The sequence below is a fragment of the Conger conger genome, chromosome 8 (assembly GCF_963514075.1).
Source record: "Conger conger chromosome 8, fConCon1.1, whole genome shotgun sequence".
NCBI classification, from domain to species: domain Eukaryota; kingdom Metazoa; phylum Chordata; class Actinopteri; order Anguilliformes; family Congridae; genus Conger; species Conger conger.
Genome location: NC_083767.1, coordinates 17,617,564 through 17,640,829, shown reverse-complemented (window position 1 = coordinate 17,640,829; position 23,266 = coordinate 17,617,564). Strand labels below are relative to the sequence as shown.

The 23,266-nt window shown below is 44.6% G+C and overlaps 1 protein-coding gene across 6 annotated transcripts in view; it reads left to right on the top strand.

The window, feature by feature from the left end:
* LOC133134980 (LIM and calponin homology domains-containing protein 1-like) overlaps positions 1 to 23,266 on the top strand; it is a 124,954-nt gene that overhangs the window by 93,404 nt on the left and 8,284 nt on the right. For 3 of the 6 annotated variants that reach the window (XM_061251664.1, XM_061251663.1, XM_061251668.1), the window contains 11 exons: positions 9,616 to 9,996; positions 11,828 to 11,863; positions 14,686 to 14,812; positions 15,421 to 15,578; positions 16,222 to 16,672; positions 18,700 to 19,158; positions 19,377 to 19,488; positions 20,040 to 20,182; positions 20,569 to 20,674; positions 21,159 to 21,187; positions 22,154 to 22,273. In XM_061251664.1, coding sequence (XP_061107648.1) covers positions 9,616 to 9,996; positions 11,828 to 11,863; positions 14,686 to 14,812; positions 15,421 to 15,578; positions 16,222 to 16,672; positions 18,700 to 19,158; positions 19,377 to 19,488; positions 20,040 to 20,182; positions 20,569 to 20,674; positions 21,159 to 21,187; positions 22,154 to 22,273 — 2,122 coding nt within the window. The remainder of the gene's footprint in view (positions 1 to 9,615; positions 9,997 to 11,827; positions 11,864 to 14,685; positions 14,813 to 15,420; positions 15,579 to 16,221; positions 16,673 to 18,699; positions 19,159 to 19,376; positions 19,489 to 20,039; positions 20,183 to 20,568; positions 20,675 to 21,158; positions 21,188 to 22,153; positions 22,274 to 23,266) is intronic. The other 3 variants (XM_061251666.1, XM_061251665.1, XM_061251667.1) reach the window with 3 other exon arrangements.

Below are 23,266 nucleotides of genomic sequence, written 5' to 3'. Positions count from 1 at the left end.
ATCGTAACGAAAGGAGATTTGTCCCACAGTTGGTCAACATGACCACTGCTCTGTGACAAGGAGAAAATATATTGGTCACCATGCTGAAACTATCTGTCTACACTTATTGTCTATAAAATTATATGATACCGAGTCATATTACTGCATACATAATCATAATATTACTTTGGAAGAGATGCTTGCTTGTTTTTGTGTGTTTTTGTTTTGACTTGCAAAATAGCTCATTAGACTTTCTCATGAAAAGTTAAGTTTTTTTTAAAGAAATTACTGTTATGCTTTCCTCTATTCGAAAGCACCCAATTTGTATTACTGAGAGGGAAATATTGTTTTTTCATTTCCCAAACAATGCAAGGCTAGATATAACCAAAGATTCCAAAATATGCAAGTGTATTTCTGGATTTTTTGCTATATTATGAATAAAGTGTTTACTCAGATACATTTTTTTCTTGAATATTACTGGGATCTTATTGATTATCTTGATTATCAAAATAAGATGTTTACGACTTGTTTCATCAACTGAGTACTTGTTTAATAATGAGATGAGTCCATAGTCAATGTTTCTTCTCTACATAGCCAGACAACTGATATATCAGTGCAAACAAGATTTTGGTCTCTGAACTGATTTTGGTCTCTGAAGTTCATCCTCCCTGTAATTGACAGAAAGAGTTCCTATGTGTGTTCATCAGCAGCATGACAGCAGCAGTAATTTCTAGGTCATATATATTCCAGGCATATCAGTAGTTTTGGAACAATCATCACAGGAGCTGGTTCACAAGGGGTAGGAACTTAGTATACACAGGAAGGAGCATGTGTGATCTTGTGATGAACTGTCTGGTCAAACCCATGTTTACCATGTGACACAACAGTCAAACAGAAACTATTAGGAAGGAGGGAGTGGTACAAGAGCAGCAAAACAACAGTATCTGGGTGCCCCAATATAGGCCCCCAGAATCTCAAGAGAGATGGGCCAGCTGACAGGGGATGGTAGGAGCAGAGAGGAGAGAAAAAGAGAGGGAGAAGCTAACAGCCACAAACAGCAATATGAGCCAGAGCACACATGATCACTTTAATTCACTTGGTAGAGTGTATTACGACCTGTTACTCTGTTTACGTTACTTTCAAGGAATGATGCTGTGTTCCTGAGTAGTTCTGGTTGTTCACAGTGTCAGCCTAGTGGCTACAGGACTGGGACCTGGAAGGTTGGTGGTTCAAGCCCTGGTGTAGCCACGATGAGATCCGCCATGCATTGCTCCTGAGGGAATTGTCCTCTGCTTAGTCAACAAGTCCCTTTGGATAAAAGTGTCAGCTAAATAACAAATTATTATTGAATTACTACAGTAGTGAAGGCTAAGTTAAAAAATTGATGCTCATGCTTCCCTAGGGTTTTGTATTACCCCTAGAAACACAAGAAAAATGATGAATTTAGTAATTTCATCATAGCTACTTGTACTATCATACTATGTACTGTTATGTAAAGCTTTTGCTTCACCTGGTTATGCTTAGACATTAAAGTCAGTGGGTTAATAATAAAAAAAATATATATATATTTTTTTCATGCTGACAGGAAATCGATCCCCTGTGTAGACATGGCTAAAGGGATGCAATTCTGGTATCTTTTACTCATTAACTATATTTTTTGAAAAATGAACTTTTCACTCTTTGCTGTTGAGCTGGTTGTGTTTTCATTCCTAATATTTGCATAATGCATTATGAGAAATTAATATTTAGATGAACACATTTCTCAAGAAAGGAGGGATAGCTCATTCTCTTGTTTATTGTAAACATTGTTGTCTTTCTTCTCTATGGATAAAATACAGTTCTTGCAGAATATGAGCGTGATTACATTTCTTGGAATTAGTTTGTTTGAAGAATGTGGGTGTATTTGAAGAGCTTTGTGTTTGATGTATGTCAGTGTTTATGCACAAGTGAGTTTTTCTGTGAGAGAACTTTTGTGTTTTTTATTATTCTGTTTATTTATGCATTATTTTGAAGTGTGTTAACATGATTGTGGTTTTGTTATGTCGATGTGAGTGTCTTAATGTGTGTCAGGACACCAGTGCAACTTTGAGGTGTGAAGTGCACTGCTGGGTTTTTAGGTGCATTTATGTGAGGATCTGTGTGCTGGTTTGCATGTATTTTTTGCAAGGTATTTTGGAAATGTTTTACAACTGAACTACTACAAAGTTGTCAATTTATGTGTGTGACAGTGCATGCTTTACGTCTTAGTGTTTCAGAGGGAATTGTATAATTTTTGTTTCATGTTTGCTTTTATCTGCGTGAGTAGTCATGTTTCATGAAGTGTGTGTGTGTGTGTGTTTGTGAGAGATTCGGCCAATAGGTGCGGCCTGTAGCATAGCGGTTAAGGTAAATGCAAGGTCGGTGGTTCTAATCCCGGTGTAGCCACAATAAGATCCACACAGCCATTGGGCCCTTGAGCAAGGCCCTTAACCCTGCATTGCTCCAGAGGAGGATTGTCTCCTGCTTAGTCTAATCAACTGTACGTTGCTCTGGATAAGAGCGTCTGCCAAATGCCAATAATGTAATGTAATGTAATTTCAGGGTGCTTCAGTGTACTCATGTGATTTGAAGAAGAGGATTGAGAGAAAAAAGCAAATATGCTTTATCTGAGGTTTTCTGGCATAGACAGATTAGTTTGCCATCGTTACCACAGGTCTGTAAATATAAAAAAAATGCCTCCACTGTTGTTGTTTTACCTGAACAATGGTTTTCTTCTCATGTTCATAGATTGCATAGACTCCATATTCAGCAGGAAGGGGAATAGACAGTTTTGGAAGCTGTTTTCCATTTTTCCTCTTGGTTCTACTATTCCTCTTAATTAGTGTAGATGCCTGGCTGAAAGAGAGGAAGAGATCTGTGTTTGTATTTTGCAATAATGAATGCTAATTTTAGCACAAGAAAGGCAAAATGGAGTTCAAATCGATGAAACTTGATTTGGTCAAATGGTGCTGAAGTACCAATTCCAAACCTACAGTAATGAAGCAGAAGAGACCAAGAAGCATTTCCTCTCTCTTCATTTCCTTCCTGAAGTCCCAGTGGGCTCAAGCGTGCTAGAAGAAGAAGAATGAACACAGAATGAAAATTAGGAAAACATCCAGGCAAACAACCCCAAAACTGGAATCCAAAAGTTCTGCCCCCATAGATGGGGATCCATACGGCGTGGATATATGAGTTGCATTGGGACTGTAGCAGCATGGGGAACTAATGCTGGAGAAGGAGATGGAGATGGAGATGATGAGTCCAGTGGTTTCTTTATGGTGTGAGCTCTCTGCCCTCTGACACCAGCTGGAACTAGGATCAGGTGGTTCTCATCCAGCCTGAACATGCCTGTGCTTTTCCTGGACCACTGATATAGGGATTGTGTCATTGTGTGTGTGTGTGTGTGTGTGTGTGTGTGTGTGTGTGTGTGTGTGTGTGTGTGCATCCGTGTGTGTGCATGAGAGTGAGTTTGTGCGAAGTAAATGTATTTCACTATCACTGTGAAATGCTTTTACAGTTCACACATATTAGCACTCACTTAACACTAATTTTATTAGCTGGTGGGGGTACTGTATGTGGGATTGTGAAACAGCATGGGATTGCCTGCAGGCAAAAGGAACATGTTTTGTGTGGAGTATGTGTGGAGGCTGCTACATATTTGCCTGGGCTGGAGTTGGGCTGAAGCCGAAGGGGGAATCGGGACTTTGCATGACTGTCAATCACTGTTACGGCCAGTTTATAGTCCAGCAACAGACCGACCGATAACGAGCAATGCTTGCCGCTGGTTGCAGCAGAATTTGATTTATATTCTGGACATGTGGAGTGCCTTTCTACTTTTTTCTAAGGGCAACGACCAGTCTACGTAGGGCGACAATGGAAGGTTCATGAACATTCTGCGATCTCAGTGGAGCGACACTGGACTATAAACTGGTCTTTACTGCTTCTACCCCGCCTTGAGCCCCTTTCATCCAGTTCTTCCTTTTGACCCCGTGTCCCTCATTTTTCTGTATCGTTTTAATGCACTGTTTTCTTTTTTTTTTTTTTTTTTCTCTTCCATTTCATCCTGTGTTGCCCTTTGCTGTGCATGGCCCCTGTTGTCGTCGTGGTGCTTGTCTTTCTCATTGTGGTGGTACGTGCCTTCATCTGGGTGTTGTGGCTGTGGCCTTTTGTGTGGTCCATGTCGTGTTGTGTCGTATTGTGTGACGTCGTGTTGTGTCGTATTGTATGATGTCATGTTGTGTCGTATTGTGTGATGTCGTGTTGTGTCGTATTGTGTGATGTCGTGTTGTGTCGTATTGTGTGACGTCGTGTTGTGTTGTATTGTGTGACGTCGTGCCGCGTGACGTTGTCTTGTGTCGTATTGTGTGACGTCGGGTTGTGCGCTACAGTGTGAATGAGTCCCCCCATGCCGCCGTCAGAAAAGATAACCAGTTCCTGCGGCCCGCGGGGCTGGCCGACGAAGAGGAGGGTGAGGAAGGGCAAGATGTGCCCCAAAGGAAAGCGCAAAGCAGCCCGCTCCTACACTTGGAGTCGGCTTTTGCCCGGACTCCCACAATGCAGTCCGACGCGGAGAAGCGGGGGCGGAGCAGGACGACCTCTGAACCCAGGTGCTGCCCCACTCACGCATTAACATGTCTCTATAAAGGGGAAGCTCTGAATTACAAACATGTTAAGGTCACACAAGGTCTTTCACACAACGGTTCCCATCTTGTCAAACATCCAAGCATTCAATGGAAAAGTTTCCTTGGCTGAAAAAACATTACAGAAATCAGATAAATAAGTTATTTTGATCTGCCTTCCAGACATTTTTTGGCTTTTGTCTGAACAGTTCCCCCCCACCCTGGATAAGTGAATTGGCTCCCCTGATTGGTGAAGTCACACCACGTGGGTGGAAACCAATTTTGCAGCCCAGTAGTTGTGTCAGGTGACATCTGATAAACCTTCCAAACTGACAGAATTTCGGGGGGCCGTGTTGTTCTTGGATTCGCTGTAGTTACTTGGTATCTACAAAACAGAGAGCAAGCGTTTGGAATTTGGCACTTTCTCCCTTGCCTAGTAAAGACTCCTTATGTTTGAAGTGCACTGCTGCACTAGTGTACCACTGTGAGAAGTTGCTCTGAATTAAGGCCAAATCCAGCAGGCTGAATTCCTTATTGTTGTAATACCAGATGAAAAACAGAGCCATTAGTCGGGGGATTTCACCAAAAATGTATTGACTTTGTGCAAAAAATGTTAATCAGTAATAAGACTTTTACTAATTATTTTGTCAATCGTTGCTTGCTCCTTAGTGTGAGTGACACCTCTTCAGAGGAGTCCCAAAAACCCAGGGGAAACCTTGGGTGATTTGGACAGATGAGGGAGAGCATGAGGAAGGGCAGGGGATGTTCCAGAATATTCTTACCATCCAAAAGGACCTATAGGAGAGGCCAGAGCAGTGAATGCACAAAGTCCTCATACGCCATAAGTGCAAGCCTCCCATCTAATGCGGAAATGTCACACTCTTAGGACTGCCCTGCCCTTGTTTTGGCGGGTTTTAGCAAAATAATCTTATTTCCTATACCACCCCCACTCCCCTCATTGTTCATGTTTTTTTTAGAAAGAGGACCTTTTATTTCTCCCTAGAGAGCTCACATGGAATAGATTTAAAAAAGACTTGACAGAAATAATGATACATGGAAAGGGATTATACACTTGGGGTGCTATGATTAGCAATTTTAGTACACAGCTGTTGGCTGTTGTTTTTTAATAAACCATTTTCGTTCCCAGTGCAGGATCGTGATTGGGCAATGTCTATGTGTGGGCTGTCAACTTATGTTCCTTATTTCCTCTGGCACTGTAATGTGTCTCATTTATAGCACACTGACACACCTGCAGGAAGTGAGGGCATCCTCTTTTATTAGTGCTGAGTGGTGATGGCACGGTGTCTGTTGACAGCATTTTGCAGGAATAGAAGGTCAAACAGAAATACAGTAAGTGAATGGGAAACTAGAAGAGTGTGGATACTAGAAGAGTACTCAGTATGCACTATTTGCAGTTGGTGGAATGCCATAGGGCATATATGTTCCCTTCATTAATATATTATATTGATTGTATATAATTTAATTGTTTTGATGATTATATTACACTATATTATGGAGGCTCTGAGGAGGCCTGCCTCACTGCCCTCGTGTGTGTGTGTGTGTGTGTGTGTGTGTGTATGTGTGTGTGTGAGTGCCTGTGTGTGTGTGTGTGTATGTGTGTGTATGTGTGTGTGAGTGCCTGTGTGTGTGTGTATGTGTGTGTCTGTGTGTGTCTGTGTGTGTGTCTTTGTGTGTGTGCATGTGCGTGTGTGTATGTGTGTGTGTCTGTCTGTATGTGTTTGCGTGTGTGTGTCTGTGTGTGTATGTGTGTGTGTGTGTGTGTGTGTGTGTGTGTGTGTGTGTGCGTGCGTGTGTGTGTATGCGTATGCGTGTGTGTGTGTGTGTCTGTGTGTATGTATGTGTGTGCATGCGTGTGTGTGTGTGTGTATGTGTACACACATACTTACGGGTTGTAGTCTGATTGACTGCAGTGCTGTGAGTCATTGCTGTGTCCTCTGTCTGCCCCTCATGGGAACATCCCCTCTGCTTCCCAATGCAGAGAACCAGCAGGCCCTCATGGTGAAACCTCTCCTGTCTGAGAATGCTTCCAAGCAGCTGTGTAGTTTCCTGACAGCCTCAGACTGCATGGAACAAAAGCTCCAACGCTTGCGATAGGCATGTCAATTTTGTTTTTAATATTTTGACATTAATGATCCCAAAACGGGAATGTTTTGCACCATTGTGTGCATATGTTTCAGTATGTACCAAAGCTGGCCTTTAGCCCTTAAAAGACTTGGCCATTTTCACAGACACAGATTATGCTTAGTCCTGAATTAAATTGAGTTTATGGAGAATCTCCATTCAAAATTAAATTTCGTTTTGGACTTAAGTTAAGAGCCACACATCTATTACAGCAATGAAAATAATAATAATAATTGCGGTAAAGAGTGGTATAGACCGCAGAAATACAATCGTCCTGGGCTGTGAAGTAGAAAAGCAGGTATTCGCCAATTTCCTGTTGTTTCTACATTATTTCTACATTCAAAATATTGATTTAGCATTTCAAATTCAATGAGGCTTCACCACAGGGAGTCCGTTGAGGGCGGGTCATTTTTCACCCTGTGCACACAGGATGCTTGCATAATATGAAGACAGCCCAGCAGTTAAAAGCCATCTTGACCTCAGAGAGGAGCTTTTGGCTCACCCCAGTGCGCGTCTGTGACAGCCGTCGCGGTCGCGTTGCCTAGCAGCGAGGGGACAGTGGTGCGCTCCGGATTAACACAACGTCACTCCGGCTTCCAGCTGCCCCGAAAGGCTCCGCTTCCGCTCCTGGCGCGTGATGAAGCTTTTTCAGCTGCCCGTCTCTTTCGCCGGGCACCTTTTTTAATTTATCCTCACTTGAAGGCCTGTTGGGAGTCCACGGCTCGCTGTCTGCAGCCCTGTGGGACCGAAGGATGTGTCTCTGGCAATGTGTTGAGGCTCGCGGAGGGCTACCATATCTCCATGTTCAGAAAAACGTGTGACCTGGTGTTAAAGATGACCCAATAGTAATTATCTTCTTCCCTGACCTTTGCCCTCCTCTTTCTGTCACCTTGCTTTAAGTCTACCTGCTAGTCTTTGCCCGCTTCTGCTCTAATTCTGGTTTGGAGGCACTCAGTAGTCAATACCTACACTCTTAGAAATAAAGGTACGAAAAGTGCCTAAAATAGTACAAATGCTTGTCACTGGGGCGGTACCCCATAGGTGCATAAAACTGTACCCATAACCAGCAATATATAATTCATTTGTACCTTTTTTTTGTTTGTTTTGAAAACATTCGTACCCAAAGAGAACATTTGATCCTCGATGAACAAAAATGTACCTCCAACTGCCACTTTGAGAGTGTATGTAGGGCAGGGGTGGAGATGGTAGACAGGTGATCTCACTGGTTGCCACACTTTCCCTTGCTTCTCTGGTAGCCAATTGCACAACTGTCTTCCCACCATCACTGAAATCCATCCAAAATGCTGAGATGTTCAGTCTAGCAGTGGAGGAAGAATTGAGCAAAGGGTTGCACTGAGCAGGGAAGCTTGAACCTCTGGCTACTACTGTTGTGCCTTGCCTGTGGTATTGAACTTCATTAAGGATGGATTCATTTCAGACTTGGTGTCATTTGCAAATAGTGTGTGATGTACTCTTCTTTTATTTTTAATTGTGCTTAATAGTATTTTTTTGCTCACTAGATATGTCATCCTAAGATTCTTGTGTCATATGGCAGTGTGAGATAACAGAGTGATGAATTGAAGAATGACTGGCCAGCAGCCAGTGTGGTCACCACAGCACTTTGAGGGGCTAAGAGTTTTCCTGCATTAAGCGGACTCAAGGCCCGGCTGAATTATGACTGCGTCTTGGGTGGAGACAGGAGTGGATGAGAAACCGACAGAAGGAAGAGGAAGGGGAAGAGAATAAACACACGCTAGCACACAAGGCCAGGGCACTTCAGAGGACCGTCCTTCAAACCGAACGCTCAACCTCAGCGGATAGGGTTTTTCACAGCATCGAGGTTAAGAGGAAGCCCAACCAAAATAACCTCGAAGCCAGAGGACAGGGGACTTGTGACCGCTGCGATGAAACAAGGCCTCCTCACTGGGCCAAAACTCAGCATGTGTTTGCGCGCTCGGTTTCCAGCGCATGATGGATTACTGCGATTCATCTGAACTCCAACTCGGCGCTGGTTGCGCGAAGCTAAGCGAATGCTGGCTACATTTGACAGTGGCACAGGTGGTTCCACTTATGATATTTGCTCTTTATAGATGAGAAAATAATTCTAAATAATCCCCATTTACGGTCTTATGGCCTATTCTTGTGTCCAATTCTGAAATGAGAGGTCATTGTTTGTGTTGACAACCGATAGGAAGAAAGAAGGCTCCTTAATCTGGTGAAAAACAACATGCAAGTCTGCAAGACCGGAGGATTCCAGAGGGCCTTGGGATTTGGCTGCTGACTTTGACATTTTTTTCCTGGCTCTGTCCAAATCTCTCAAGAACGAGGGCACACCCACAATCAGCCTTGTTTTCTCTCTAACCCAGACAGCTGAGGAGGAGATAGCATCAGGCAGGGAAAGCTCAGAACAAATGGCTTTTTATGGGAAGGTATGCACACTAAATGTGCTTGTTGCCTACAGCTTGATGTGCTTTGTGCATGTTTATTTTGCATATGTACTGGGGGGGGTATGAATGATCAAACATGTAATTTCTTAGCATTTCACATCAGATGAGAATTTAAAAAGTATCAGTGCTGAAATGTAATAATAAACCAAACTATAATGTTTGTTCTCATACTTCTGTTCTTTTTATTGTTTTTCAAATGCAATATGAGTTATAAAAACCTCAAGCATACAACATATATGTTTGCTTGGTGGTTCTTGTGATTCTTGTGCATCTCCACTCTCCATGCATCTTTCAAGTATGATTTTGATATTTTTGGGCTTTTGTTCCTGCCATGCTTAACTTGCCCCTACCGTCCCTGACCACCACCCCACCTCCCTCTGCCTGATGTAACTGGGTGATTCTCTCAGCAGTAGCTTGGGCTTCTCGAGCTCATTGGATCTCTACCGGGGGCCGTTGACGAGCGGTAGTGCGACGACCTCCATCGTCGTGACGAGCCCCGCTGCCACCCCGCCCGGGGACTGGCCGGGGAGACCCAGGAAATCCCCTCTGATGACGGACAGGGAGGAGGCCAGGCCGGATCGAGACTCCGCTTCCCGTGTGGCGGAGTGGCGGAGAGATGACGCAAAGACGAACCGCCTCCCTCCCACCTCGCCCAAGCAGGCCAGCGCGAGCCCCACCCACTTCCTGCCGACGCCCGCCTTCCAGCAGGGCAGGCCGGGGAAGGCGGAGGGCGAGGGGGGCAGGTCCCGGCCGCGTAGGCCCTCCTGGTTAGATGATGATCAAGCCCCAATGTGAGACTCCCCATCATATTGTATCGTATTCATGGATTATATTTAGCATCTGATCCAATTGGGTGTTCAGTTGTTCTTTTGAAGGAAGCTGAGCTATGGTGTAGCTCATTTCTGGGTAAAATACGGTACATCAGGTGCCGTAACGACTAAAACCAGCCTCTATCGGTTCACCAAGAAGTGAAAGCTCAGCTTAGTCACTGAAAGCCAAGGTTAGGTAGTGGTTTTGCTTTGTATCTACTGTTAGACAACCACATACTATGAGGCTGTTGTGTCTAGCCCCTGCAACAGAGCAACTGATTTTCACTTTAAGAAGAGCCTGATTTAAAGTTGGAACAACATATAACTGAACAAAACCCTTGAAAAAATGATTATTTGGATGCCCTGCATGTTGCTTGGTTGACTTGGTGACGGCCCTATGCGCCTTGTCGTCTACCCCTGGATGGAATGGAATTTATTTTCTTCTATATTTTCCCTTTCAGTGCGACCTTTTTCATTGTTAGGTATTTTGAAGAAGATGCATGGATATGTCTGTGCTGCATGTATTATTTTATTAGTGGACCCCCCATCAGACGCTGGCATGCAACAGGAAGTAGGTGGAAAAGGAAGCTCCAGGGGGCCGGGTTCTGCATGGCCTGGCGAGGAAACCCTGGAGGGGCGATTTCTGGACCGCCCCTCTGTTTCCTGGTTGTGAGAAAAGGCTGCGTGATTGAGTTCACTGCAGTGGACTTCCTCTGCATGGAAACTGAACAATGGCATTTGCAAAATATTTTTGTTTTGTTTCGCTTTTGTTTTTGAATTGTTATTGTTTGAAGTAATGTGAAGTTACTGTGCACGACTCGCATGACCAGTGAATGCCCTGTCAGGACAGGACCCTGTCCTTTACCCAGACACTAAACAACGTACCTTTGGTTTCTGTCAAGCCTTCTCTAAACTTCACGACAATACGTATGATTATTTGTTGTCGTTATTTTGTGCAATTTTATGTATAATTACATAATAGTATATATTATTATATAATAGTTTTGTAAAAGTTACTTTTGTTCCACAAACTTGCAGTGGTCTAAGAGCTTTATAAGATGATTATGAAGTTATCTAATCCCTAATCAGGTGAAATGTATTGACAATAGTCAACACTTGAAAAATGATGTCAGTCTACGCTAGCCTACAGCATGTGTAATAGACCACAGAAGCACTCTTGCTGCTATAGGCTTTGAGCATATGTTTATTGCTGCCTCGTGTCATATTTGTGACCAAGATCTTTGTATTTCATTATCCAAGTATTCTTTGGCTTTCTTGTGGTCCCCTGCAATAGAACTGCAAACCACAGTTTGACTCACGCCCATGGTGATCTCAGCAGTTCTTTGAAGCCATTCTTGTAACCAAATTTGCTGTGTTAAACTTGGCCTCCAATGTCTTTGTTGTGGCTTTTAAAAAAGGCTCCATCTTTGAAGTTTGGACAAGCTAACAAGAAAGAACTGTACTTATTTATTTAACTTCTGGATTGAATAATTTGTACCTGAAAGCAATATGTATGCAGACTGTTTACATTAGAAAGGATTTTGTGAGAGGACTCCACTGCACATCCTAAGAGTGCCACCTGCTGCTTAGTACCTGACATTACACCTGATCTCTCTTTCCAGTAAGGCTCTGAGTGCCAGTGTATATGCCTTCTGGGAAATAGTATTGTTTTTCAAATATTACTTATGGCATTATTGGGATTTTAAAACTGCATGAATGTGTTTCTGTATGTTTGTCCTTGCCTGGATACGCTGTGAACCCCATTGTTTGTTTTTAAGTGTTTTTTTTTCTGTTCTATGTTTTGTTTTTGTAGATTCAGCCACAGATCTAGTGTCTCAGATGACCCCGAGTAAGTCAGTGTGTTTATTCCTTTGTTCATTTCTGTCGCCTCGGTGACGGTAACCTGCACGTGCATGCTCATCGCTTCCTCTCGCGCGATTCCCGCTTCTTACCGCCGTACAGATACGACCGCACATGCAGGCACTTAACTGTCAGTGCAGAAATGTTTTAGTCTCCAGATTGCAGAATAGTGGCGAGAACCCCTTTACTGACCTTGTTGAAGGTGTGACGGCCCATCTGATAGCCCGGCGACATATAACAGACCCAATATAAAATGTGTTCCTCACAGCATGTGAGGTTCATTTGTCATTGTCAGTAGCTCTCCTGTGGGCATGCCAATAGCTATTTCTGAAAGAATGGCTGTTAGTATTTTTTTTTTCAAAGTCGTTTTATTGTCTCTTTGAGGGCAAATATACTTTATACTGTTACAATTCAAGTTTGAGTTCATAATTAATCTTACATTTGTTATAAGCCAATAACAATATGTTAATAGTTTTTGGGAAAGTGTAGTGTTACTTGGAAACCAAATGCATCAATAATTGGCCGTCATCAACCAACACTTTCCCTCCATTATGCTTTCTCATTGATCAAGGCTACATGTTATTTTACATCCCTTTGAGTGCCATAACAATATTCCCAAAGGATGAGTTCCTCACTTCCAATATTTTAAAGCTATTTGTCATGTACACCAAAATGAAAGGGATCCTGGCACCATTATTGAAACTCCATGGTCAGTGGCTTTACCTGCCTTTGTATTTGAGCCTGCAATTGGTGATTGTATTGATCTGTTCAGGCCTTTGAGCCTGTCGCCAAGGCCAGTCTTCATCTTTAGACCTTAGAACAGTCAGAGTAATCCGCTAACTAATCCACAAAAATGATCCAGTCCACTTGGTTTTATATACTGGCTCGTGAGGGAACCCTGGGTAAGTGCGTCTGTGCTTGACTAATACTGCTCTACGTATTAACTGTAACAACATGGGTAGACTGGTATTGACTACAGTGACCAGCATGATCTGAAACTAGTGGTAAGCAGGCTCTCAGAATAACCTCTCTCTAATAACATTCATTTCCTTCACTTATTTATCATAACAGCTCATTGTTATTGTCTCCAATTCTCCCGTTGGCACAGCACCTTGTATGTATTGGACATCCCTGCAAAATGTTTCTTTTCACATTCAAAACGAACCTCTGCATTGTTTCATGCAAACAAAGGTCAGTCTGGGCGCCAATGGCCACTGTCCCCAGTGTGCTCCTTTGTGTTTTGGTTTTTTCCATACTGGCTGCTGTAGTGATTTTGAAAATACTGACCCGGTCACTGGATCTTCAGTTGAAAACAAAGTGCAGGTGCAGAAATATATGCGCGGTGACCTCATGCGATTCTAAAATTAGCTTCATCAACAGACCCCAGCTGAGATGCTGGCTTCCTGAGGGCACTTGTGTGTAATCTCCCATCGAATCCGAATCACGACAATCACATTTTCTTTCCCGCTGCCATGGACTGCTAAAACTGTGGTATTGCTACTTGGTCTGTTATCTGATTATTCTACATGGGATCAAGTTTTTATCTGTGTGATCACTCCAGCACTTGGAACCGTAATTCCCTCTAGGGATTTCAGCCCACTTGTCCTTAATTGTGATTTGCACTTTATTGTATGTCGTATAAGAGTGTCTGTCTGCTAAATTACTATAATGTAATGTAAAGTCATGGATTCCAGAGGCTTCAAAGGTTCACAAAAGTTTGCATGGAGTGTTTGTCTGTCCCTGTCCATCTGGGACCATTGGTCATTTCTGGTGTACCGTCTAGAGAGATGTTTAATGCTGATGGCAACTTCCTTCCACCTGAACCACCCTGTTGGACAGGGGCTAAGACTGCTGGCAGTGCAGTTTTCCTAAGGAACTTAAGCTTGTGCCAGGCCAATTTCACAGAGTGAATACTCTTTGTATCTGGCTTTCTCCCAGCCTGCCAAATGGTTCATTTTTGTGTTAATTTCATATTTAACTTTTTCAATGCATCCTTATTTGCAGTAGGATGTATGGTAAGAGGGATGTATTAAACATTACAATTGACATGGGCATTTATAGAATGGTAAAAAATGTTACTGCTATTTTAATTAAGGGAAGACAAAATTGCAACCGTTGCTGAGGGGAACCCATAATAGATTTTGTTCATGGCCCATTTATGATTCTCTGAATTGCGTTAATCCTTTCACTCCAGTCCACTTTCACTCCAGGGCATAATCAATTTCCACAAGAGAAAGACCCCCCCAGAACTACACATTTCATCACTGTATAATGACGTGTGTCTTTTTATTGCAAACATTATTGCTCAAGCATTTTCAAATATCTTGCAGTCACTACTTGTAATTTGCATATCAATTTAAAGGGCTGGATATTTACTGAAGAATTCACATGAAGTGCTTTGGTATGCTGTGTCACGCTGAGATACTTTATCACCCAAGATCCACCAAAATCTCTATTTTGCTAAATCTTGTGTTCTAAAGATTCAAATGTGCATCCCTCTGTGGAAAAACTATTCTTGACCTGTACTTCTCACTTTCTGAAACAAACAAAAGAAAACCAAACAAACAAAAAATAACATAAATAACATGAGGTCAGTCAGACTGTATGACTGAGGTCACGCAGTTGTGTCGTCTAGCACTTTCTCTAAATATTTCCAACAGGACTGCCTGCCGACGGACAGAATGAAAAAAACAACAGCCGTTTGGCGACCAGGCTTTCATGGCGTCTTTTGGGTGTTTTTCTTGGCAACTGTGCTCTCTCTCTGCAGTAGTAATGGCATTGGCTTCCTCTTTCTTCTTCCTGTGTTTCTAGAAGTGTGAGCATGATTGATGTTCGATGCGAGGAAGAGGCTCTCCAGCACCCACACAGCCAGGCTCGCCATGAGCTCATGCACAACCAGTACAACCAACTGCGCGAGGAGGAGGACCACTGGCAGGATGTGAGTTCCACAAGGGGGTGCTACCGCCCATTTCTCTGTCATTTAAGCTCAGAGGAGGGCAATGTTTAATTTAAAGGGGCAGTTCACCCAAAAGTGAAAGTAAAGTATGTTTCCAATTACCCAGAGTATTATCTATCCATCCAGATAGCTTCACTGCGATGTGATGAATGTTCTAGATTTCACAACTTTTTTAGATGCAGTTCATCTTGATATAATGGACCTCTATGGACCATTCCTTTTCTGGTGACCAATGCTCTGACAATTTGCATTCAGAAAACTCAACAGCAGCCTCTCTTTCCAAAGTCTAGATACTGAAAAAGTTGATGATGGAATTGATATAGATTTTCACATGGTTAGGTAGGTGTAAGATTGGAAATGATTAGATGCAATAATACATTTTAGTATTGATGTAACAATCAATACTGGTAATTGAAAGCAATGGAGTTCTAGAACAAAAAGACATCCAGAAAAACATACCCTTCAAAGGGTTAAGAGAAAAGTGGTAGGGATTCAAGCAGTAATACTGAGATGGTGAAGAGGGAACTGGCGGAGGCAGAGGTGGTGATTTTGAGCTGGTTGCCATGATTAAAATCTTTTGGCTCTTGTAGGACCTGGCGCGTTGGAAGAGTCGGCGGCGAAGCATCTCTCAGGACCTGATAAAGAAGGAAGAAGAGAGGAAGATGATGGAGAGGCTCATGAGTGATGATGAGACCATTAGCCAGAGGAGGAAGAGCATCAAAACCTACAGGGAGATTGTGGAGGAAAAGTATGTTTCCCAGGTTGAGGAGGGAAGCAAACTCTGGCAGTTTGTGATGAATCTGTCTACTGCTGATCTCCTTTGTTAATCCCCTCTGTTCCCTGTTTGAGCCTGATGCTGTCTGTGACTTTTCTCCTTACTGAACCTACTCTGCTGTCAGACCCTGCTCCTGTTTGTGACTTTTCTCCTTACTGAACCTACTCTGCTGTCGGACCCTGCTCTTGTCTGTGACTTTTCACCTGACTGAAGCTACTCTGCTTTTGGATCCTGCTTCTGTGTGTGACTTTTCTCCTTACTGAACCTACTCTGCTTTTGGATCCTGCTTCTGTGTGTGACTTTTCTCCTTACTGAACCTACTCTGCTTTTGGATCCTGCTCCTGTGTGTGACTTTTCACCTTACTGAACCTACTCTGCTTTTGGACCCTGCTCTTGTCTGTGACTTTTCACCTGACTGAAGCTACTCTGCTTTTGGATCCTGCCTCTGTGTGTGACTTTTCTCCTTACTGAACCTACTCTGCTGTCAGACCCTGCTCTTGTCTCTGACTTTTCACCTGACTGAAGCTACTCTGCTGCCGGACCCTGCTCCTGTCTGCGACTGAACCTACTCTTCTTCCTCCCCTCCTTCATCCCTCTCTCCTCCTCTCCTCCGCAGGGAGCGTCGGGAGAGAGAGCTCCACGAGGCGTACCGGAAGGCGCGCACCCCGGAGGAGGCGGCCTCAGTGCTGCAGCGCTACGCCCAGCGCTTCACCATCAGCGAGGCGGTGCTGGAGCGCCTCCACCTGCCCAAGCTCCTGGACCGCAGCGTGTCCGTCGACCCCAGCGCCCCGCCCCTGCGTGCCTCCTCCGCCTCCCCCACCCGGGAGCCCAACCCCATGAAGTACCTGAGGCAGCAGTCGCTCCCGGCCGCCAAATTCACCTCCACCGTGGAGGCCATGGTGGGGCTGCCCCAGGCCCAGGACCCCAGCCCCAATCAGAACCTGAATCGGGCCGGTTCCCCAGAACGCTCCCCCACCCGCCCCCAACCCTCCAAGGCCTTGCCTCTGCTCGCCCCCAAACCTTACAGCCAGCCTCGGAACTCATTTTCAGCCTCCAAACCAGTCCAGGTAAAGACCCAAAACAGTCCTCCCTAACCCATACCCTCAGGGAAGCTACATAGACATTCCTTAATCCAGTAGATTCTCCCTTTGTGTAGTAGTTCATCACAAACATGATACCAATGATGATGTCATTGTAGGGCATCATTTTCACATTTCTTTAATGTTCTGCTCTTCTGCTTTTTATGGTAGTGCAAATTCTAGTGAAACAAAATGCTCTTGATGACATAAGCAAAATTTTGAGCTCTCTGTGTAATGAAAAATATGCACATGATATTCATGCTCTTGGCGACTTGTCATTGTCTTTGTGATTCAGAATCAATCATATGCGGTTTAAATGCGCAAGTACGCAGAATAGACGTGCCGATGCTATCTTTTTAACTTCATCTAGAGGGACAGTGTCCACAACCATTTCCATATTTTGCTTGCTTTGCCTCAAGCTCCCATAGTTCATTGCAAGTTCTTTGTCAATGATGTCTGTGAGATATTGGCAAAATGCTTGATGGTAATTGCGTTAAAATGCAAAATTGGAAGACAGGTCTTGCCAGGCACGACATTGTTTCGATGAGATATAGTTTATAACTTATTGAAATGAATCAATTTACGTATTGATTAGAATACTACCTCAATATACATACGTTGCAGCACATCCTTTTGTGATAAAGGAGTGAATGTTTCATTTAATGTGGCTCCCCTATATACGTACCATTTTGGCAATGATCAGAGTAGCATTGTCCAAAATGGCTGAGAAAGCCTGACACCACACTTACAAGCCAACTGAAGGTCCTCTTTTGTGGAGCGCCTGTCAGTGGTATGTTTCCAGATGCAAGTTGCATGTTTTAGGATAATGCCGGGACAAACTAGCCGCCTTCTCCCCGTAGCGCACCCCCTCCTCTCCCATCGTGGGAAAGTCCTGCTGTGATGCAGCAGGGGCCGCTGAATGGGGGGTTCTGTTCCCCCGGCGACGAGCGGGCCCTCTCAATGTGGAGTGGACCCCTCAGAACACAAAGGCCCCACACAAGCCCGCCGGGCCGGCTGAAGACGGCCATTCACCGCGTCGCGTCTTGAGTTACTTCCCAAAGCTCCTTACACATTCATTACAGCAATCCATTCACGTTCTAGCCCGCTCGATCCGGGCGCCCGAGCAGCGGACCTCTGGAAGCTGGCACAGGGACCCTCGCTCAGGCAGGCTTTCACTCTGAAGGCATGTGCAGGAGCTTCATGAATAGTAATCCAGGGCCGTGTCTGTAACTGCTTCCTTGCCTACTGCGGAGTATTTACATCGAGTACACTGGATGAGAAAATATTCTGTAAATGTAGTGTGCTTAAAATCCCCAGATGATATGTACTTCCGACCATGCCCAAAACAGCCTCCTAACTACTGTATCCTCAAAATATGTACTGTCTACTAAACGTGTTGTCAACTGTCTGACATAGCCTCTTTACTATTGTCGTAAGATGTGAGCCGTTGTAATAAAATGCATTTTGTCTGACTGTAGTGGGTATGTGTGAGAGCTTTATGAACAGTAACCTAGTTTTTCCATGGTGGAAGGTAGAGAGACAGACACAGACATTGGGAAACTTGTGTGGCAGTCAGAGGATGGTAGGCTCAAATCCCACATGGAGTACTGCCACATCCCTTATTAAGGGGTGCAGAGAAGGAGATATAATAAGTTTCAAGAGTGTACACATCAAAACGAAAAAGGAAGTTAACATTAATATTTACACTTAGAATCTTATTTCGATTACTTTTTTGTGAAATAAGACAAATATGGTTTGACTCCATGATTTGCCTGTGGGGTAAGAAAAATTCACAGCTAACACTCACTTAAAGCAAGCTAGTCTCACTACAAGGCTAAAACACTGGGTTTTTTTTACAGTGCATTCCTGTACATTGCTTGATGAAATGGCAACCATGGTGAAATTCAGAAGTCTAATGGAATTTGGTTGAAACACCCATTGTCATACAACGGCAGATGAAACCATGTTATCATCGCCGGAGAACTCAGCCTTCAGTATGTTTGTCCCCTGTCTAGGTGGACAGTATGTTGCCTGTGAACGGAGAGACTGATGACGTGTTCGCCCCAGCGGAGGACAGCGGCGAGACTGTGAAGGAAGGCAGAGACTCCCTATCGGGGTTCCAGCCCTCGCCGGCAGGGGCAGCGACCTGCGACAGTGCTGCCAAAGCCTCCGCCCCCCCGCCCTCAGCCTCCACCCCTCCGCCCCCTGCTTCCACCCCCCTGCCCCTTGCCTCCACCCCCCTGCCCCCTGCCTCCACCCCCCTGACCCCAGCCTCCACCCCCCTTACCCCAACCTCCGGTAGTCCCAGAAAGGCGGTGCAGCCCAAGACGGCCCCCAGAGACAGCGATGCCCGTCAGAGCTCTTGTGCACGCCTGAAAACCACGCCCTCCGTCTCTCCTGTGCCGCCCAATGAGACAACTGAGGACACGCAGCGAGAAGAGGCCACGCCTACCCAACCCACATCCCAGCCCACGGCAAGCACTGAGCTTCACACACTAGAATTCAAACCCAGATCAATACCACTTTAGCGCAATTAAGAGTTAACACAATCGTAATATAATTATGCTTGTTATCATGTTACTATTGTGTTGCAGTCAATAATTACATGATACTTATATCATAATAGTAATTGTCTTCCTAAGCATTAGAGTAAAGCACTGAAACCATTAATTTTCTTTTTTTGGGCTCATAGGAACTGCAGAGGGTGGGTGTGGTTTGCGAGGAGGGAGCTGCGATTGGCCACTTAGATGTGTCGGATGGAACAGCAGGAGGAGAGACCACTGACCAGCACTCCCCCTTAAAAGGTGTTGAGAGCCTTCTACCATGCTCCCCACTGTATATAGCCTGACACCTAGTGGTCAATATGAGCATTTTTCAAGGACCTCTGAACCTATTGGCACATCCGCATCCTTAGGATTAATAGGTTAAGAAGCATGTGAATATATTTCAGAACCCTCATCTTTTCTGGTTCTTTTGGCCACTAAATCTTCTTGTGTATTTTTCTGGTTTAGGGCAAATTATTAATTTGTATGTGTATGTGTGTGTGTGTGTGGGTTAGTGTGCACATGCATATGCAACATGTGCGATACTTGCGTAAGCCTGCATTATTTCATTTTATGTTTCTAAATTTTGTACTGTTGTGTCATTCCTCAGGTGTACTATACATTATATGCACTGTTATAATCCAATGCCTTACAAAAAGCCACAGAAAAGTGAATTCAGCCCATACAAGTTCAGTGTATTTGTATTAATAATGGCTGTACTCACATGTTGAATAAATTATCTTGGTACCTTTTTAACATTACACGGCATAATCGGTGTCTAATGTTTGGCCTCTGTCCTGTGTCTGGTGTAGAAGAACAACATGTTGAAGAGAAGGTCCCTACCTGTGCAAGCTCCGTAGCGAAAGAGCAGAATGCTGTTCCCGCCAACCCCGCCGTAACGGAGCTTATCGCGACAGACAGCCCCCAGCACACGGACACGTCCACCGCGACACAGGTGAGCCTGCTATCACGATCACAGCTCTGCCATCATCACAGGTGTGTTTACCCCCTTACAAAATGGTAAATGGTAAAAATGGTTGCCATTTATCTAGCGCCTTTATCCAAAGCGCTGCACAATTGATGCTTCTCATTCACCCATTCATACACACACTCACACACCAACGGCGATTGGCTGCCATGCAAGGCACCGACCAGCTCGTCAGGAGCATTTAGGGGTTAGGTGTCTTGCTCAGGGACACGTCGACACAGCCCGGGCGAGGGATCGAACCAGCAACCCTCCGACTGCCAGACGACTGCTCTTACTGCCTGAGCCATGTCGCCCCTTACTAGGCACATCTGAGGCTGTTGCAGGTAAACGGCTTCATTTTGTTTGTTTGACAGGCGAATGATGTCCCTCGGGAGACAGCTCCAAGCTCTGGAGACGGCCTGCTCCAAGCTCACCCATCCCCAAATAGAGCCAACCCGCCTCAGGGACCCCCTGGCACAGGTAATCAGAGCCCTTTCACACACACTTTTCTGATTCTTCTATAGTACTGGGGACTTTCACTTCAGTACCTCACAAGACCCCATGGGGTTTCATTTAAAGGCTTTTATGGTTGGCAAGGGGGTCCCAGAAGGTAAGCTTTGACCAATTGTCCCATTCAGTCATTAAGATCCCGGTAAATTGAGTCAGGTTAATTGAACAATGTGCTCAACCTGAATTACCATCTAAGATACTCATTTATATTACATTAGCATTTGCTTGAGGCAGTGTGTTCCTTAAAATTACAGGACATACTTGGATTTGAATAACTGTGGTTTCATGTTGTACTTACTGTGTGTTAATCGCACATGCCACTTTGTTTCACTGTCCTGCCGAATGTCTTGCTCGGCCACCCTCCCCAAAGAGGTTTTTAACCTCAACGGTCTTGTCTGGTTAAATAAAGGTTAATAAATAAATGACATGATACATTGTTGATGTTTTTTCACAGGTGTGGAGTTGGACAGTGCTAAGGCTAAGGTCAGTATCTACTGAAGCTCAAGCTTGTTCTTATCGAGCAGGTGCACAGCAGTGAAACCTGTTGCTTAATATGCCTAGAACCCAGTTAAAATGATTCCCTTTTCTCTCCTGGCCCTCAACTAAGAGTTGTTTTTATTAAAGAGGCTCATCAACTCTTTGCCTCCTCAAGCGATATTAATTTAAAGATCACATTGGACTTATTTAGAAAATAATCAGTAGTCTACCTTGCAGTAGTCTTTATATTGTGTTTCCAATTTCAGCTCGAAATTAATTAGAAACTTTCTGGAAAACACAAATATGTTCTTGAAAATGAACCCCAGGGGAAAGTGTGTTATTTATTTATGCTTGTAATGACCAATTAAATGCTTTCTCTGGGTTTTGTTTTTACAAAGAACCACTGTAGGTCTATGTAGAGTAATAATGAAAGTAATTAATTTTAGACAAAAATTATCAACTCTCTTGCTGCTGTAATTAAACACAATTCTTAGATTGCTCCTCTGCACACTTTATTTTTTGTAAATCAGCAGTGGCTGAATTTTAATATCTGAGAGAGTAAAAATGAATCCGTTCAACTGAGCCCACACGTGCAAGGTTCAAAACCATATCTACATGTATAAATGTAGGGTCCTGGCCGAAGAGGAAACAGAACAGCTATTTCCTCCCTGTTTGCTTCCTCCACTCTTTCTGGGTAGTATGAGTATCGCACACAAAATAATATATTAGTGATGACATCACTAGCACTAATGACATTCCAGGTGTAGCTATAGACCTCACCTTCCTATCACCTTTCCTTTCTCCTCTGCTTTGTCCATGCATATGTGTGTGTGTGTGTGTGTGTGTGTGTGTGTGTGTGTGTGTGTGCGCGTGCGCATCTGTGTGTGTGTTGGTGTGTATGTGTGTGTATGTGTGTGTCTGTTTGTGTGTGCGCATCTGTGTGTGTGCTGGTGTGTGCGGGCACGGCCCCAGCCTCAGATCCCGGCCACAGTGTTGAATTTGCCTAAGCGGTCCGACCACTTTTCTTGGGACCCCAACGAGGAGCGCAGGCGTCAGGAGAGGTGGCAGCAGGAGCAGGATCGCATGCTTCAGGTAGATTAACCAGCGCTAGGCCTGACCCCGCCCCACGGCCCTGCCCCTCAGCCAATCCCTGGCCCTCCTCCCCCCCCGCCAAAGCCGAACCCATCTCTCAGCCCCGCCCTGCTGCGCGTGCACTTAGCACATTGCTAGCCTTGTTCGTTCTCCTCCCACCCTCCCCCGCCAGCCACTGCTTTGCTGTACCCAGGGACGACTGCTCATCTGGCTGACCTTTGACCCAGTGTCAGGGTGTACGTCATGCACCATGTGCCACCTGCCCATGCACCGTCTTCGTTGCTGTCCCCTGCTGCTGGCTGTGCATGGCGCCTGTTCCCCACACTGTCAGCCATTTTGTGCATGGCTTCTGTGTTTTGTTTTTTTTTGCCCGACTTGATAATGTTATCAGAAGGTTCCAGTCATGAGGACACAGCACTGCACCCCTAAATCTGAATGGCATGTAGTGGTGAAATCGCTAAACGCCGCAAGGGTTCGGCTTCTGGGATTGTTGGTCTGCTGGCGGCAAGTGCTTTGGTTGAGCCTGATTCAGAGAGGTGGGTGAAATTTTAGTGGACAGAAAGGGAATGCACTGACAGAGACTGGGCTTTAGGTTCTTCAGCAAACTCTCCTTCTGCCTACATACTCATAAAAAAGGGTTCTTATCTCCATAGAGGAACCCTTTTTAGTTTATGGAGTCCTCTATCTTAGGTGTGAAGTGGGAAAGCTCCCAGACAAAGAACCGTTTTGCCCAAAAAAGAACCTTTGAACGAGATAGGGTTCTTCTATGGAATCACAGGATTCCTTTGGGAACCAAGAGAACGTCTCCACAGCATTCACAGACAGCAGGATTATATCTTTGCGTCCCCGCTGTAACGACTGACGGTCTGGACACCGGTCTGCCCGAGTTGCTGGGCTACACGAGGAAGGCTCCAGACGACGAGGTCAGAGCCTCTTCAGTCTGCTTCAGTCCGTCCGTCTGTCCGTCTGTCCGTCCTCCCCGCATGACGTCTG